General features: G+C 40.8%; 1 protein-coding gene across 1 annotated transcript in view; it reads right to left on the reverse strand.

The window, feature by feature from the left end:
* Positions 1–438: 438 nt before the first annotated feature.
* The window catches only part of LOC139723129 (syntaxin-18-like), a 38,256-nt gene continuing 23,553 nt past the window's right edge, over positions 439–15,141 (reverse strand). The window contains exons 10-11 of the mRNA XM_071634395.1: positions 2,236–2,316; positions 439–578 (exon numbers count right to left, since the gene is read on the reverse strand). Coding sequence (XP_071490496.1) covers positions 486–578; positions 2,236–2,316 — 174 coding nt within the window. The 3' untranslated portion in view covers positions 439–485. The remainder of the gene's footprint in view (positions 579–2,235; positions 2,317–15,141) is intronic.

Below are 15,141 nucleotides of genomic sequence, written 5' to 3' on the forward strand. Positions count from 1 at the left end.
TGGTGGACCGCGCGTTGGCATCCATACAATTCACTCTCCTCCCTACGGTTGCCAGCAACGTGTTGTCACTTCCATTCCTGACCCAGGCTTGCCATATTCTGTACCTGTTGTCTACACAAGTTGCTGCCTTCCACTTTTAATAGATGCATACCACTGTTGTTATCGACTGATTCTGTTGTCTACTGCTGCTGTCGTCCATTGATTTTGGTGGCCTATAAATGTTGCTGCCTTCCAACTGTTGATGCACAACGTTGTTGTTGTCTACTGATTGTGTTGTCTACCACTGTTGTAGTCTATTGATGTTGTTGCATACAAATGTTGCTGCCTTCAACTGTCGTTGCATACCACTGCAGTTGATTACTGATTATGTTGTCTACCACTGTTGCTACATACCACTGTAATTGTTGTCAATTGATGTCATTGCATTCTACTGTTGTTGTCTACCAGTGTTGTTGCCTACCACTATGGCTGCCACACTCGGCTCGCTAGCTGTACCAGTCCAGGAAGAGCAGGGAAAAGGAGCAGACGACGAGGAAAAAGAGGACCCAGAGACGTAGGCCGGCATTGTTCTTGATTGCCTGTTGAAGAGGGGAAAAACATGAAGATAGAAATACTGTGAAACATGATACATTCGCGACATAAAAAATTTCGTGAATAGAAGCCAGCGGCCTTTCTCGCGACATTAAATTTTCGCGAATTGCCACTGGCATCCAATGCATATCGTGTAGGCAAGAACTTTCACATGCATTTTAATTTCACGAATTTTGGTGCTCGCAAAATTCGCGAAATTAAAATGCATGTGAACATTCCTCATTTTACAGTACACTCATCACTCAGAGCAATGGACACACTAAAAGTTATACCGGTAACCCTTTTTAACACTTTAAAAATATCCTCTTCTTCTAACACTTTTCTCTCCATCATGAATGAATTCATACATTCTTCATTTGTAAAAGAAACATTACAGATCTGTCTTCAGAGTACACACAAAAAAAGATGTCAACACAAACAGGAAAAAAACACAAACAGTGTATTATGCGTATCATTCCACACCCTAATAAAAGTGCAAAAAAGGAGGGAAAAAGAAAATGGAAGTGTGTTATATCTCAAGATTAAATGTAGTGAAAGTCTTTGCTTAAAGTATCCTGATATGATAGTCACATATACAAATCACATGATTAATTTCTAAATTGCACATTCTTTGAAGAGTATGCTTTCTCTAAACTTCTGTTGAAGGTCATTCGAGTGTGGTCTTTGGCCCGACAAGGGAGTTTGAGTCTGAATTTTTGTTCCAATGTTATAATTGTGCTTATCACTGTTTCCAACACTTTTGAACAATATCATGAATCAAATCGAGACTGATTGCAAACTGCTGTCATGGATCTGCACTGGTGAGTTTGCATACTTGTGTGCATCATACTCGCGCAATCACAAAACCGTGGTAATACAATGCATCATCACATGAGTGTGTTGGGATCCAGTCTTCAAAATTGCACATCTCATGTTGTGAGGTCAAATTCCCAGATGGGGCCTCTTCTTTTTACTTTTTCCTTTTTGTTACTGTGAGTATACACCACACATTGGTTCAAGGATCACTAGTGTTATTATGATCAGGAATGCCTTTAAATTAACCCATTGAAGACCAGTCCCGAGTATACTGGGCAAATGTCTATGGGAAATGTGTGTTATAGCAAAATAAGCTCGTCTTCAACAGGTTAAAAGACAGGTCTGAAACATTAGGCGTGATTACATCTTTGCTATAAAGAGCTTCTGTCAGAAATGAGCGCTATCATTGGGTTATAAAGACAACTGAGGTTGAAAGAATGTACTGTCAAAACAGAAATTCTTGAGTGCATGAAACTTTCGTGAATTGAACAAGGAGCCAAGGTTTTGCGAACTTGTTTGACTACACAGTGCACCGACTTCCAGAGGCCATTTGCAAAAGTTTCATGCTGCGAAAAAGGCCATCGGCTCCAAATCGTGAAAGTGTCATGCCATAAATTTTTCTGGTTTTACAGAAAGCAGGAATCCCAGTTGCCTGCCTGACAGAAGGGCCCTAAGAATTGTGGGCTCAAAAAATCACAAAATAATAATGGTCGCATTACATGAAAGAGCTTTCACATCTCTGTCAAATTATGTAATGAACAAAATTCGATTTTGGGATGAAATTTCATGGTAGGGGCTATCTGCTGGGCAGGTGACAACTAATATTCTGTAAATCGCGTCATATCTCACCTCTCGAATGTCCTGATTGGCTTCTTTGATGTTCTCTGTTGTGTTGACGACAGTGTCCGCTATCCTGTCTATGTCCCCATCCTGCAGAGGTGAATGAACACAGAATCAACAGTGAATGCACTTGGAGGCAGGATTAACCCTCTGGATGCTTTGAATTCTGCTGAGCAGAGAAAACCCAATAGCACTGTACACAACGTCAAAAGTTTCAGGCACACACAAGGTTAATGGGGAAAGCCATAGGAGGAGATTCTTTTGATAATCTCTGGGACATATTTTCACTTTTCTAACATAATGAAAGAGCACTTGACTTGACCTCTTTCAGTAAGCAGGGGGAAAAATATTACCCTTCACATACATGATGTATGTCACTTACAAGTTGATGGAATATGCACTTTTCATGAAAAATGAAATTTTGTAGAATTCTCCTTGTACAGAGACTCCAACTTTCCCGCTTTCGATGGGAGATCTCCTGCCGAAAGCCCATTTTTGCAGAATTTCCCATTCTCCCGCTTGATATTTAATTTCTCCCGCTTGAAATGATTTCTTACTTAATTTCATTGTCTGTTGAAAAATAAGCCTTAGATAGCACGAGAGAGCATCTAAAACCCTAGACCGCAAGGTACTTCGCGCTCGTGATGTGCGCTTCACACACATTAAGTTGGAGTCTCCCGTTTGCTAGGGGTTTCAGGCGGGAGAATCTCCAGATCAGAAGGTGCTTGAGGTTGGAGTCTCTGCTTATATGTTCTTTATATTGTTGTCTGTAATGACCATCATGAAGTGTAGTAGTCTCCTACTCCAGTAATAACAGCACCGATACTTTAGAAAGTGCATAACTCTTGAACGGATTGTCTGATTCTCCTATAACTTTCACCGATGTGTTCTACTAATATTGCTGCTTTCACTCAATCCACATTTATATCTGGGCTTTGGTTTCCTTTAAAAGCGTCTTGCTCAAGGCACAAAGCACCATAGCAGGACTTGGAACCCTAAACCTTTTTGTTGGGCCCTATGCAAACACCAAATCGACACCTCCATAACTATTGACGTAGTGCCTGGTAAGACTAAAAAATATACAAACAGACACACATCCAATACACACACACACACACACACAATTACATACATTGTATACTAGTAGGCTCCATTAAGTCGCTGATATTTCAAAGGAAAATACACCCCTAAGGATTTGCCGTCAAACCTCAGTGATCACCTGTCCATAACACTCACCAGCCTATAATAACGGTAACCATGATAAAATCTCCCCTGGTCCCAATCTACCAGGAAAGGGTGAAATTATAAATTTGTGAAGAGTGGCTACCTGCTCAAAGTGACCGACAACTACAACTAAACAGATACGGTTTACACTGCAATAACTGCATACAGGGATTTCACCAAAAACGTTTAGGGTCACATCCCCCACCCCCTACCTGGAAATGAAAGTGTGTAGTTAAAATCTATAAACAGCGATCGCCTGCCGAATGTGACCAGTGACCACAGATTTGGTTTCCGCTGCAACAACTGCCTAGCAGTTCAGCAGCAGAGCAGAGCAACCAGCTGACTAGGTATAATACATTGTAGCTTTGTTGGCTAAGTTGACTGTATCAAACAGATGCTGTGAAGTCATGTTTGTGGCCATGGCAACCATGCATCTCTTACAGTGACCACCTGTTCATAACACCCACCAACCTATGATGACCACAATGAAAATCTCCCCCAGTCCCAACTCCCCCCCCCCCCCCCCCCCCCCCCCCCCCCAGAAAACATGTAGTTACGAATCTGTGAACAGTGGCCACCTGCCTAAAGTGACCAGCAACTATAACAGATACGGTGTCTGTTGTAATAACTGCTCAAAGGGCTTTCGCCAAAAATGTCTAAGGTCATCCCCTCCCTCCTCAATCCCCCCCCCCCCCCCCCACCCAGAAAGGAAAATGTTGTAGTTACGAATCTGCAAACAACTGCCAGCCGCATGTGACCAGTGACCACAGATCTGGTTTCCACTGCAACAACTGTCCACCTGCACAGTACAGAGCAACCAGCTGACTACAACTTTGTTGGCTATTGCATCATTTAAACAGATTCTGTTAGATCATGTTTGTGGCCATGGCAACCAGTTTGGAAGGGGCAGAGTAATCAGTTCACACAGTGATTTGACATAGTGTATACAATGTACTGTGCATTATGGTATACTGTAACATGACACTTGATAGCCATCACAATAGCTACTGCACCTAACCCTGTCTGTAACAACCACATGTTAATTCAAACACCACATCTCTGATTTCCCTTGTGCAGAGATTCTAGAGAGGTTTGACTGTACAGCCGTGATCTGGCAAAACTACACATCTCGTTTGAAGTGACTTCGAGATCATGATGTTATGAAAAACTCAATAAACCAAGAAATAAAAATTGTAAAAAAATTGAGATACGTAGTTCTGCAAAATCATGGCCGGGTATCCACATGGCATGGTTGCAGTGCAGTAACGGGAACAGGTCAGTAAAGACTTGAGGTAATAATGTAAAGCTCATTATGGAGATATGCTCCTTTACAATTTAATAGCATTTCACAAGAATGTCTCATTTGGCAAAGTTTTATTTCTGTGCCTCTGCACTCAACATTTCTTTCTAAAGATATGTTCTTCATACAGCCTGGCTGAAATTATGGAAATTTCCACTTGTTGCACATTTCTGGCTGCAATCAACTAATACAGTTCACCCCCATTATAACTAACACGGTAATAGCGAAATTCTAGTTACAATGACGTAAAAATTCAGGCCGCAACATTATCCACTCTACGTATTTTTATTGTTTATTTGTTCGGTTATAATGAAATTTCGACATAACGAAAGAAAACTGCTGGTCCCGAGGACTTTGTTATAATGGGAGTCTACTACTGTACCACAGATTGAAAATCTGGGTATGATAAAACATCACAGTCGAATATATCAGCGTCATGTGTTGACAGTGAATCTTTGCCACTGTCACGATGGGCACGTGCCCACAGAGCGTGACCGCACAGAGCGGGACTGCACTGTGGGGAAATCTCACAGAGGATTTTTCTTTTTCTTCTAGCAAAGAAAGGTCGCACACAAGGGTTAGAAGTGTATGCCTCATTATCGCCTTTACTGATACAAGTGTTTACATGGTGAATTGAAATAATTGAAATGACTGCGCAATACTGCATCCTGCAAATCATTTCTACTCTTGGTGCTGAAGCATCAGTATTCGCTGCTTTTCACGGGCACTCCACATATATGACGTCTGCTTCTCAGTGTGATTTGGATGAGCTCTCAAAACGCGATGAGCTCTCGTTGCAGATGCCAGACATACGGCATTGCATGGAAGACAATGTCTTGTGAATCAGAATGACAAGAGCACTCAAGAAAGATGAGAAGACTTGAGTGGATTCTCCCTCCGAAACTCATACGCAAGGAAATTTCGTACAAAAACTCAATCTCAAGAATCGGGGAGAGGCAATCAATACAGTGTTTGTCGCATATCAGTTGCAACTTGGCCCATACTTCGCAAATTAAAAATCGAAAAATTAATGGACCAATTCAGGTGTTTTTCGTTTTCTTAAGTCTTTATTGAATATTTTTCCAGTATCACTGTAATAAATTAAATAAAATATCTGGAGTAAAGAACGCCACATTGCCAGTAAGAATGCCATTTCAAAATATGTTCTTGGAATATCTGTCATGGAGTATGTTTGAGAGGTAGAAGATGTTGTAGGAGTACGTCTGAGAGGCAATGCCGGTAGATGTCACAGGAGTCGAGTAACATGCATTGCTAATAATTCAATAGTGATTCATCCTTGCATTTCTTGCATTGATACTGTAAAAGTGTAAATTAAAAGTCTCAGGTGAATAGTTTTGCTCGTCACATTTTCCAGGAGTCCATATCTTGATTACAAGGAATTAAAAACACAAGAAACTCATCTTACAGGACCAAGCACCAGAAATTACTCACACAAAAATATCCATTTTTATAGCAGTGGATTTCTCGCATGTAAAAAGTGACGGAAATGAAAAGAAAGAGATGTATACATGAACTATGCATAGGTGGGAAAAAATATTCAGTATGCTCTTAGACGTATGACCACAATATCCCACCATGAGCCATTATACACACCTACAAGCTCCATAAAATATTCCCCTGAACTTACTGCCGTACTGAATTTTTACCACATAGATGTTGAATAGGCACAGACGTCTGGAAACTCATTGTCAGAGAATAGACATTACCTATTGGACTGAGGCACATTTCTACACCTGAGCACCTGTGCTTGCTAATCTACAACTACATCATGTTTGCACGCATTACTCAATGCTGATGAAAAAGGCTTGGTGAGTTGAGCTACGTGCCTAGCCACTTAAAAGGATTTACAGGAATAACTAACTCTTCTGACCTGCATCAGACCTAGGACACAAATTAATCCATGACGATATTCATAATTTGCTTCATCACTGAATTTTAGCATCTCCATCAGGAGTATACGGCACAGCAACACTCATTACTTCACATCTACAGTGTACGTATCCGTGATGATATTGAATTTCGGGGCTTGCGTCAGAACTTGGGGGGACAAAGAAGCAAAGACACAAAGAAAGTAGAAGTCAATAATCATAATTTGTGGGATATGGTTTGGCGTTGATGGACAAGTGGATACGAGGGATTACTTCTTATTTCACTCAAGACTAGATAAGGACACACACACACACATTTACACAGGAGAGCACATGTACACGTATGCGGTTAGGAATTTGTAGTCCATATACTAGGCCTATCGGTGCTAATTTCCTGTTTTCCCAGGCTACGTATCGCCTGGCAGCCCCAAACCTCGCCCAGCACCGTGTTTATGCCGCCGCTGATCCCTCGAAACAAGTGATAAATTGATTTGACATTTATGTCGCAAAATAGACTGGGAGGGGGTACTGTCACCTATCAGACTTGTTGGTGTCTTTGTTAATTTAGAGACGTGGTGTTTGACCACAAAAAAAAAAAAGAGAGCTAAAAAGCAGTCACTGTGTGGCTCTTGAGTCTGACTTTCAGTGTGATCGGTCTCTCTTCTGCTCCTCCTTTGTGCAGCTAAAATAGCTATGATGTAATCATTGCGACCTACAATTTGCACTGAGCGAATTTTGAGGCCCGCTGATCTCTCTCCCCCTGCATTCTTCTCATCTGTCTTTCCCTTTCCTCCTCGGGCTCCTCCATTTTCATTCCTTCTCCCATCTTCCACTCCTCTTCCGACTCTTCTTCTTCATCCTCTCATGATGCTTATTCTCCTTCTCCTTGAATATCTTCTGCACTGTAAAACCACTTGAAGACCACTTATCGATTTAATAACATTGGCGTAGTTGATGCTAAAATCGTGTTGAACACAGCAGTAATTCTTGCTTTTCGCAGAGGACTGCTTTTGGTGCATTTTTTTTTTTGTTTCCCCTTTTTTAAGGTACTGGAATACTGTGGGTCAAACTTAAAGATAAGCCAACCCATCTGGATTACTCAAGAAAATAACTCCTGATCCTCTTCCTTGTCTTACAGATACAATCCAGTAAAATATTAGTTTACACAAATCATGAAAATGAATGAATGAATGAATGAATGAATAAATGAATGAACGAATGAATGAATGAATGAATGAATGAATGGAAAGTTGTATCGTGCTGTTGATAAGCTACTTGTACTTGGAGCTATGAGTGTGAGTTCTGACAGAGATCTCAAGGAGTTCCTTGTGATTAATCCCCTTGATACCACTAAAACTCAAGAGATACAAAAACTGCATGCAATACAGTTGGTCCATGGCTGAGAAGAGTTATTAAAAGAGTTTTACAGGATCTTAGAAGAGATAAGTTTTATTTCAATGACATAACAGAGCTTTAGGCAAGGAAAACATTTTTTACCAAAAATATTTGGCATTTTTTAATGACACATAACTTTTCTCAACAGTAACAACTAGAAATGTCGCTACAGCGACTGGTTATACCCCCGCCAAACAACATTTCATAAGCTTTGGTCAAAACAACATTTCATAAGCTTTGGTCAAAAAACCGAGGAAGTAGTTAAATCCGCAAGATCTTTCCTTGATCTTCTGCCATTAATATGCCGTTACCATGGCAACGTACTTTTGGGTACTGTCAAAAAATACGTCTTGCACATCTACAACCCAAGGCACACATCTGTGCCAAGTTTTATGGGAATCGGTTGAAAACTGAGGAAGTAGTTCGCGACGCAAGATTTGCAACGGACCGACCGCCCGACCGCCCGACCGCCCGACCGCCCGACCGCCCGACCGCCCGACCGACCGCCTGACCGACCGTCCGCTGATTCCTATATACCCCCTTCAAACTTTGTTTGGCGGGGGTATAACAAAATGTAATACATGCTCCCATGTACATGTTGGAAGTTTTATGTTTCAAGGTCCTTGTAATAAGAATGGGGTATGTAAAATCTGCTTATGCAGCCCATTTACAGCTCAATCTATATTACTTTGTGTCTCTTTGAATATTGTTTCCATTAACAATGCCGTCAGTATGTTCAGGAAATCAAAGAATTAGATGGGATTTTTGTTCTGTTATCTATGAAACTGGAATAACATACATATAATTCATTTATCAAAAAGAATTTCCAGCAAAGGAAATTCCTCCATGAAATGAAATAATGCGCGGAAATTGTCTTGAATTAATGTAAGAGGGTTGCTGTCTAGAACCATTTCCCTCTCCCCCACAGCTTTTGGGCGGTTATGCTGTCAGTATTAGTGATGTGCGAACAACCAAGCCATATTGGAGGAACGGGTTCGATCACTTCCCCCTCTAGGGCTGGTGACAGCCAATTTACGCCCCACACTGAGAAGCTGGGCCCCTTAGCAGACCTAGTTCACAAGCCGACTGAAACTATCCGCTTGATGATGATGAGGTCAAACAAAAAGACGAGGAAAAACAAATTTTTTTTTTTTTCCACGGGGGGATGTCAAAATTGCAGTTTGATTACATGTTAACGAGTCGGGGAAACAGGTGCCATCCGCAACACATTGCCTAACTTGTCACCCTCCGTCGCCGCGACGATGGAGAGCCCCGTGTCGTCGGGAGTGTTGCGGTGAGCGAGGGATTCATTAGAACGGCACGCCCTGGTTGGGGGGCACAGCGCGACACCCCTCGGACGGCCCGCGCCGTAATGATCCCTGTCGCCTGGAGCCTGTCAGGCAGCCAGCGCCTCGGAGCCGACGGCGCATCAGGCCGGTGGGGTTGCCATGGGTTGCCATGGGATGGGAAGACGCGGCGCCGACCGAGAGGAGGGGGAACAAATCTACATTGCTTCTCACCACTCTAAGGCACGACAAAGCCAAAGCAACCAATCAACAGTTGTGTTCTCCCAACCTCCCTGCTATAATAGCTTGGCCAATTGCACTCTTTTTAAATCTGTGCCACAAACCTAAAACAAACTTAAAAGCCACGAAAATCCCTCCTTCTTTGTTCAGAGGAGGTGAAAAAAAACACAATAAACAAACAACAACAACAAAAAAGAGGAGGGAGAAGAAAAAAATCAAGTGAAATCAAGCATTTGTGACTACAGCGGATTTTTCCCTCATTTACACTATTCATGCAGCTACTTTGCTATAAATAATGTTACGGAAACATCACAAATTTTAAAACAAATTATGAAAGAAGATAAACAATGGAAACTCTGTGAAAGCATCCTTGTATAACCATTAAAAAAAATCATATGTGCTGAGTACTTTGTATATTATAGCAGTCATTGGTCTAACATGGCCAGGAACTTGCCTAATTTGCCTCCTACTTGGGAATCAACCAAAGACTCAAATCAACAGAAAAAACCTGCAAAAAATCACAAATTTCTACACTGATTTATTTTGGATACAATCAAGGGTCAGGGAGATTAATATCTGAATATGATAGGTCAAATTGAAATGCCACAGGTAACATGCTTTAAAAAAAAAAAATTACAACGAAGTTTTGAGTTGAAAAAACTTACACATTTTTAAGATTCTGACAGGAGGTAAGACATCAAACTTTTACAGTCTTTCTAAAGAAATTGTATGAAAGAAATTTATTGCTATTGTTGCTGTTTTTGTTCTCTTTTTTTTTTTCTTTTTCTCTCTATTTTCCTTGTCTGCAAACTTTGTAGTCGTACCACAGTGGCAGGTAACAGATCACAAATAGCATTTTAAATTCATGACTTGACATTCGTATGAGAAACTATCAATTGACTACTGGTTAACTCCAGGACATTTTGGGAGTACAACAGCTAAATTTCAAGTTCATTCATTGCAGTTGCTCATTGCATGAGCAAACCCCCTCCCCAGCTCCCCCCCCCCTTTCCCCCCTCACCTGGTGGTGGTTTTAGCTCACCTGAGCCTTTGGCTCAGGTGAGCTAAAAACCACAGCGGTATCATCATTTTTCTGGACAATTGTGGCCAGAACACAGAAGATGATCGTTGTAAAGCGATTATAGAAGTTGATCACTGTGAAAAGACATAAGCAAAGAGAAACAATAACAGAGCTATCAAAGTTGAACTGCCATATTCTTATTCCTTACCATGAGTCACAAATGCATCACCAGCAAACATTAAAACACTCCTGCTTACTTCCGGGCGCCACTCTAGAAGGCTTATATCACCTTATGTGACATAAATCTTTCTGCAGAGCATGACACCAACACTACATCACATCAACTCCCCCAAAAATAAGAAAACAGAGTAAACAAAATAGATAAAGATCATCTCCAAAATGCGGAAAGATCATCTTCAAAATGCGGAAAGATCATCTTCGAAATGCGGAAAGATCACCTTCCTGCACCACAGACTAGGGGACCTTCCAGGACTTACGGGTAATTAGCTTTGATAGACAGGCCTACCTGTACATTGTTAAACCTCCACTGGGATTTAAAGACCACGATATAATTACAGTGCGGTAATTGGGCTCCCAGAGAGCGAGCGGTTTTTTAACCACTTTCACACCAGCACTCGGATGACATTACAAGATAACCTCCGCTTTTCAACAAAAAAAAAAGAAAATAAATTAATAGATGAATAGATAAAACAGAAGACTTACAAAAACAATACCAAAGATAACAACAAAAACATAAAAACAAACAAGATGGAAAATTTAAAAATTGGAATGAATATACAACCAGAAGACAGGTGGAAGCATTCTTCTATGAGAATTCCCAGGTATATTATAAACGTGAATGTTAAGATAGCAACCCATGGTAATCCATTGTCCACATACCTTTCTCCTATTTCACTGAAATTCATTTTGAAGTCAAAATTCGTTTTCAATGTCACATTTGTCAGTATATATATATATTCTTTTTAAATTAGCCTCCGCTCAGATCAACTACGTGGCAGGACTTGATATATCCAAATCTTTTAGCTCTGACTTTCACAAAAGTAAAACGCACACACAAAAGAGAAGTAGCTCGAGAGAACTATGATGCGATATTTGTAGGGAATGAAAAGAGGTACATAGATGAAGAGAAGACAAACTCCAACAGCTGTTAGCTGCACCCCGACTCTCTCTCCTCCTCTGCAGATACTGATGATGGTGATGTCACTCATTGACCTACATTTCGCTGTCATCGCCGTAACGCTTCATCACACCCACATGCAACGATCTTCTCTCCGACAAGACACCTTATCTCTGGGAGCCATCAGTTGGCGCATACTTGCAACAGAAATACCTCACTTTGTCAAGCTCCACCCGACTCCCTTTCTTACCCCTCCCCCCCCTATCTCTCCTCCATCCCAAATACACAAACACACATGTACTCATAAGCACACACAGACACTTGATTCGTAAATAGCAAACATTAAAAACTTGTCTCTCATCAGTAAGTGCCATTTCCCGTTTTCATAATCCTGTTTATTAAACCCACCAAACCACAGGTGCGTCACACACGCCCTGCACTTACCCCCCTTGTCCTCAGGGGGGACGATCTCTTTCTCTCTCATTCCCTCTCGTTGCCAGCAGGCTGCAAATGGGGGCGATGGAGGGGCAGGGGTCTTGCGTGATGGCTAATTGGTCATTTGTCGCGCCTCGCCCGCGAATTTTCCACTGGCAGCTCCTCCAATGCCACAGCAGGTCGCCACATCAAATCTCCATGTGTTCCGGAGGAGGTTTTAATCGTGGTCCTGGGCTTGTTTGATTACAGCTAGCAGTTTATTACAGTGCCAAGTAGACCAGCAATAGGGATGTTGAATGTTCGAGTGTGTGCATACATTATATGAAAGAATTGCCAACTTTACATCTGACAACCATGCCACATGTTCAGAAATTTTTCGGTGTGGAAGAATTGTTCCGTAATTATCAGGACGCATTTTTTTTTTCCGTCTCTGCTGGATTCAATATTTTACAACTTGATGTTATCATTTCAATGATGTATCATCATCATCATCATCATCATCATCGTCATCCTCAATATGATCATTATTACATCATCATCTTCATTAACATCTTAATCATCATCATCATCATCGTCATCCTCAATATGATCATTATTACATCATCATTTTCCTTAACATCTTAATCATCATCATCATCATCATCATTGTCATCCTCAATATGATCATTATTACATCATCATCTTCATTAACATCTTAATCATTATCATCATCATTGTCATAATTCTAAATATGGTAATTATCACATCACCATCTTCATTAACATCTTAATCATTATCATAATCATCATCATCGTTATCCTTCTAAATATGGTAATTATCACATCACCATCTTCATTAACATCTTAATCATTATCATCATCATCACCATTGTCATCCATCCTCCTCCTCCCCCCCCCCCCCCCCCCCACTAATTTGTACTCAATCAAAATTAATGTGAATGAAAATATTTTTGATAGCACAATTCGTTGCCCTCTGAACTTGGCAGATCATCCAAATTTTTCAAATCACTCCCGTGATCTTGGATGAGTATCAACAGGCCACATTCACTTGAACTTGGATACAGATGGTAGAGAGTCGGTCTTTATACTAACAAAAATCCTTTCCTCACTGTCTATTTCTTATAATAGACCTCATGCATCTCCCTTAGCTCAGTATTTTCACTGGTAAACTCTTAACTCCTACATGTAACTATATCAGGTGCGATCAACAACCATACATGATCTGAATATGTTGCCTACCCAGCATTTTGCCTACTAGCACTGTAAAAACCAGAGATTTTTGCATGCATAAAACTTTTGCTAATATCATGAGGAGTCAAGATTCGCAAAAGAAAAACGCATGGGAGAGTTCTATGTTGTTTTCTCTACACAATGCACTAAATGACAATGGCGATTTGCAAAAGTTTCATGCCGTGAAACTGGCCCTCAGCTCCAATACTGTATACACCGTAAATTTCACAAGGTTTTTATTTTCGCAAGTTGGGTGCTATTTGCAAAGTTAAAAACATGCAAAAATAATACCTCTGATCCTGGTATGAATGTGTGATGTGCACACGTATCATTTCTCCATTCAGGACCATAACTCCAAGATCGCGACTTTAACCACTCGTAAAATTATTGGGAAGTCCCAATTCACGGAAATTTAGACTTGTTAAATATATGGCGGATACAGTATGCGAAAGTTTCACGCTGTGAAAGTTTCAAGTTTTACCGTAACTGCATTATCAGTGAGAGTCAAAGCTTTCTCATGAAATAGGTTGGAATAAGGAGTGTTTTTTTTTTTCATTGCTGTTTTCCTTTTACACTCACAGTAACATCACAGCCCACTGCTTCCTGGTCTTTTTTTTTCGATACAATTACAAATAACTTTTGAAATATTTCCTGCATGATCAAATTTCCGGCAAACATTGTGCATGTGTGCAGATATGTAGCTCGGCAGGCATAATGTCATCATTCATGCTTCCCCAGCTTGGTAAAAAAATCACTTAGGCATCATAATCACTAATCAGCAATCTTAAATAAGAAGATAATTATTGTGTCTGGGCATGAGTTCAATCATCAGGACATGCTTATAGATGTACGTATGCCAATACTTGACAAGAATGTGATATCAATTTGATGTGCTGAATAGTTGATGGGGCGAATGTCTCCATGTTTAATGTTTAATGTCAATCTCCAACACATCTAGAGCATGATAGCAAACTTTGCATTCAAAATGCATCCCGGCGAAACTGGGACACAAATCACGAGAATCACACTTCTTGCCTCCTAAATATACGGTTCCAATCCACGTGGATTCTCCATCAATGGCACACATCATAGAGCAAATAACGTCACACTTCCGAGCATATATTGGCTGATGTGAGTCACTTTTGAATGATGTCTGACAAGACTCCTCCTGTATGTATTTAGTGCAGTGGTTGTGTGATGTACATCTAATTACTGAAATGACTTCTTCTTTTTTTTTTCAAATATCGAAAACAGTCATTCAGTAGACTGGAGTATTTAAAGAGATACATTGTAAGGGAAGCAAAGCAAAAGACATCAGAGAAGGAAAAACTTTTAAAAAGAAACATCAAAGCTGTGCATAGGCATGGCTCGCTATATGGCCATCTCCAAGGTTCAGTGTTTGGAGCAGATTGACTGTCCGTCATCTGGACAGGGGAGGATCTTTCAATCTGGAAGAGTAAGGGGAAAGCATAAGACACAACCTTTGAATTTCTGCGGCAAACAGTAGAAAGGAGATGATCTGTACTTGCCCATTTGGACAACTACGGCGGGAGTGGGAAGATACCCTGAGCACTGGTCAACAGCAAGTACTGCGATGGCATTCACAGTTTCGAACATTGTTTAAAGCCCTCACTGCGCTTTATTCGCAGATTGGCATTGGATGTCTCGAAACTAACTGTAAATGAATAGGTATTACTGAATCCCCCAAATCCCTACTGAGTCACCTCACCATGGCCTTCCTGTTGGACCAAAGGTACA

Source organism: Diadema antillarum, unplaced genomic scaffold (assembly GCF_040938485.1).
Source record: "Diadema antillarum isolate AM-2024a unplaced genomic scaffold, OU_Dant_1.0 scf00000181, whole genome shotgun sequence".
NCBI classification, from domain to species: domain Eukaryota; kingdom Metazoa; phylum Echinodermata; class Echinoidea; order Diadematoida; family Diadematidae; genus Diadema; species Diadema antillarum.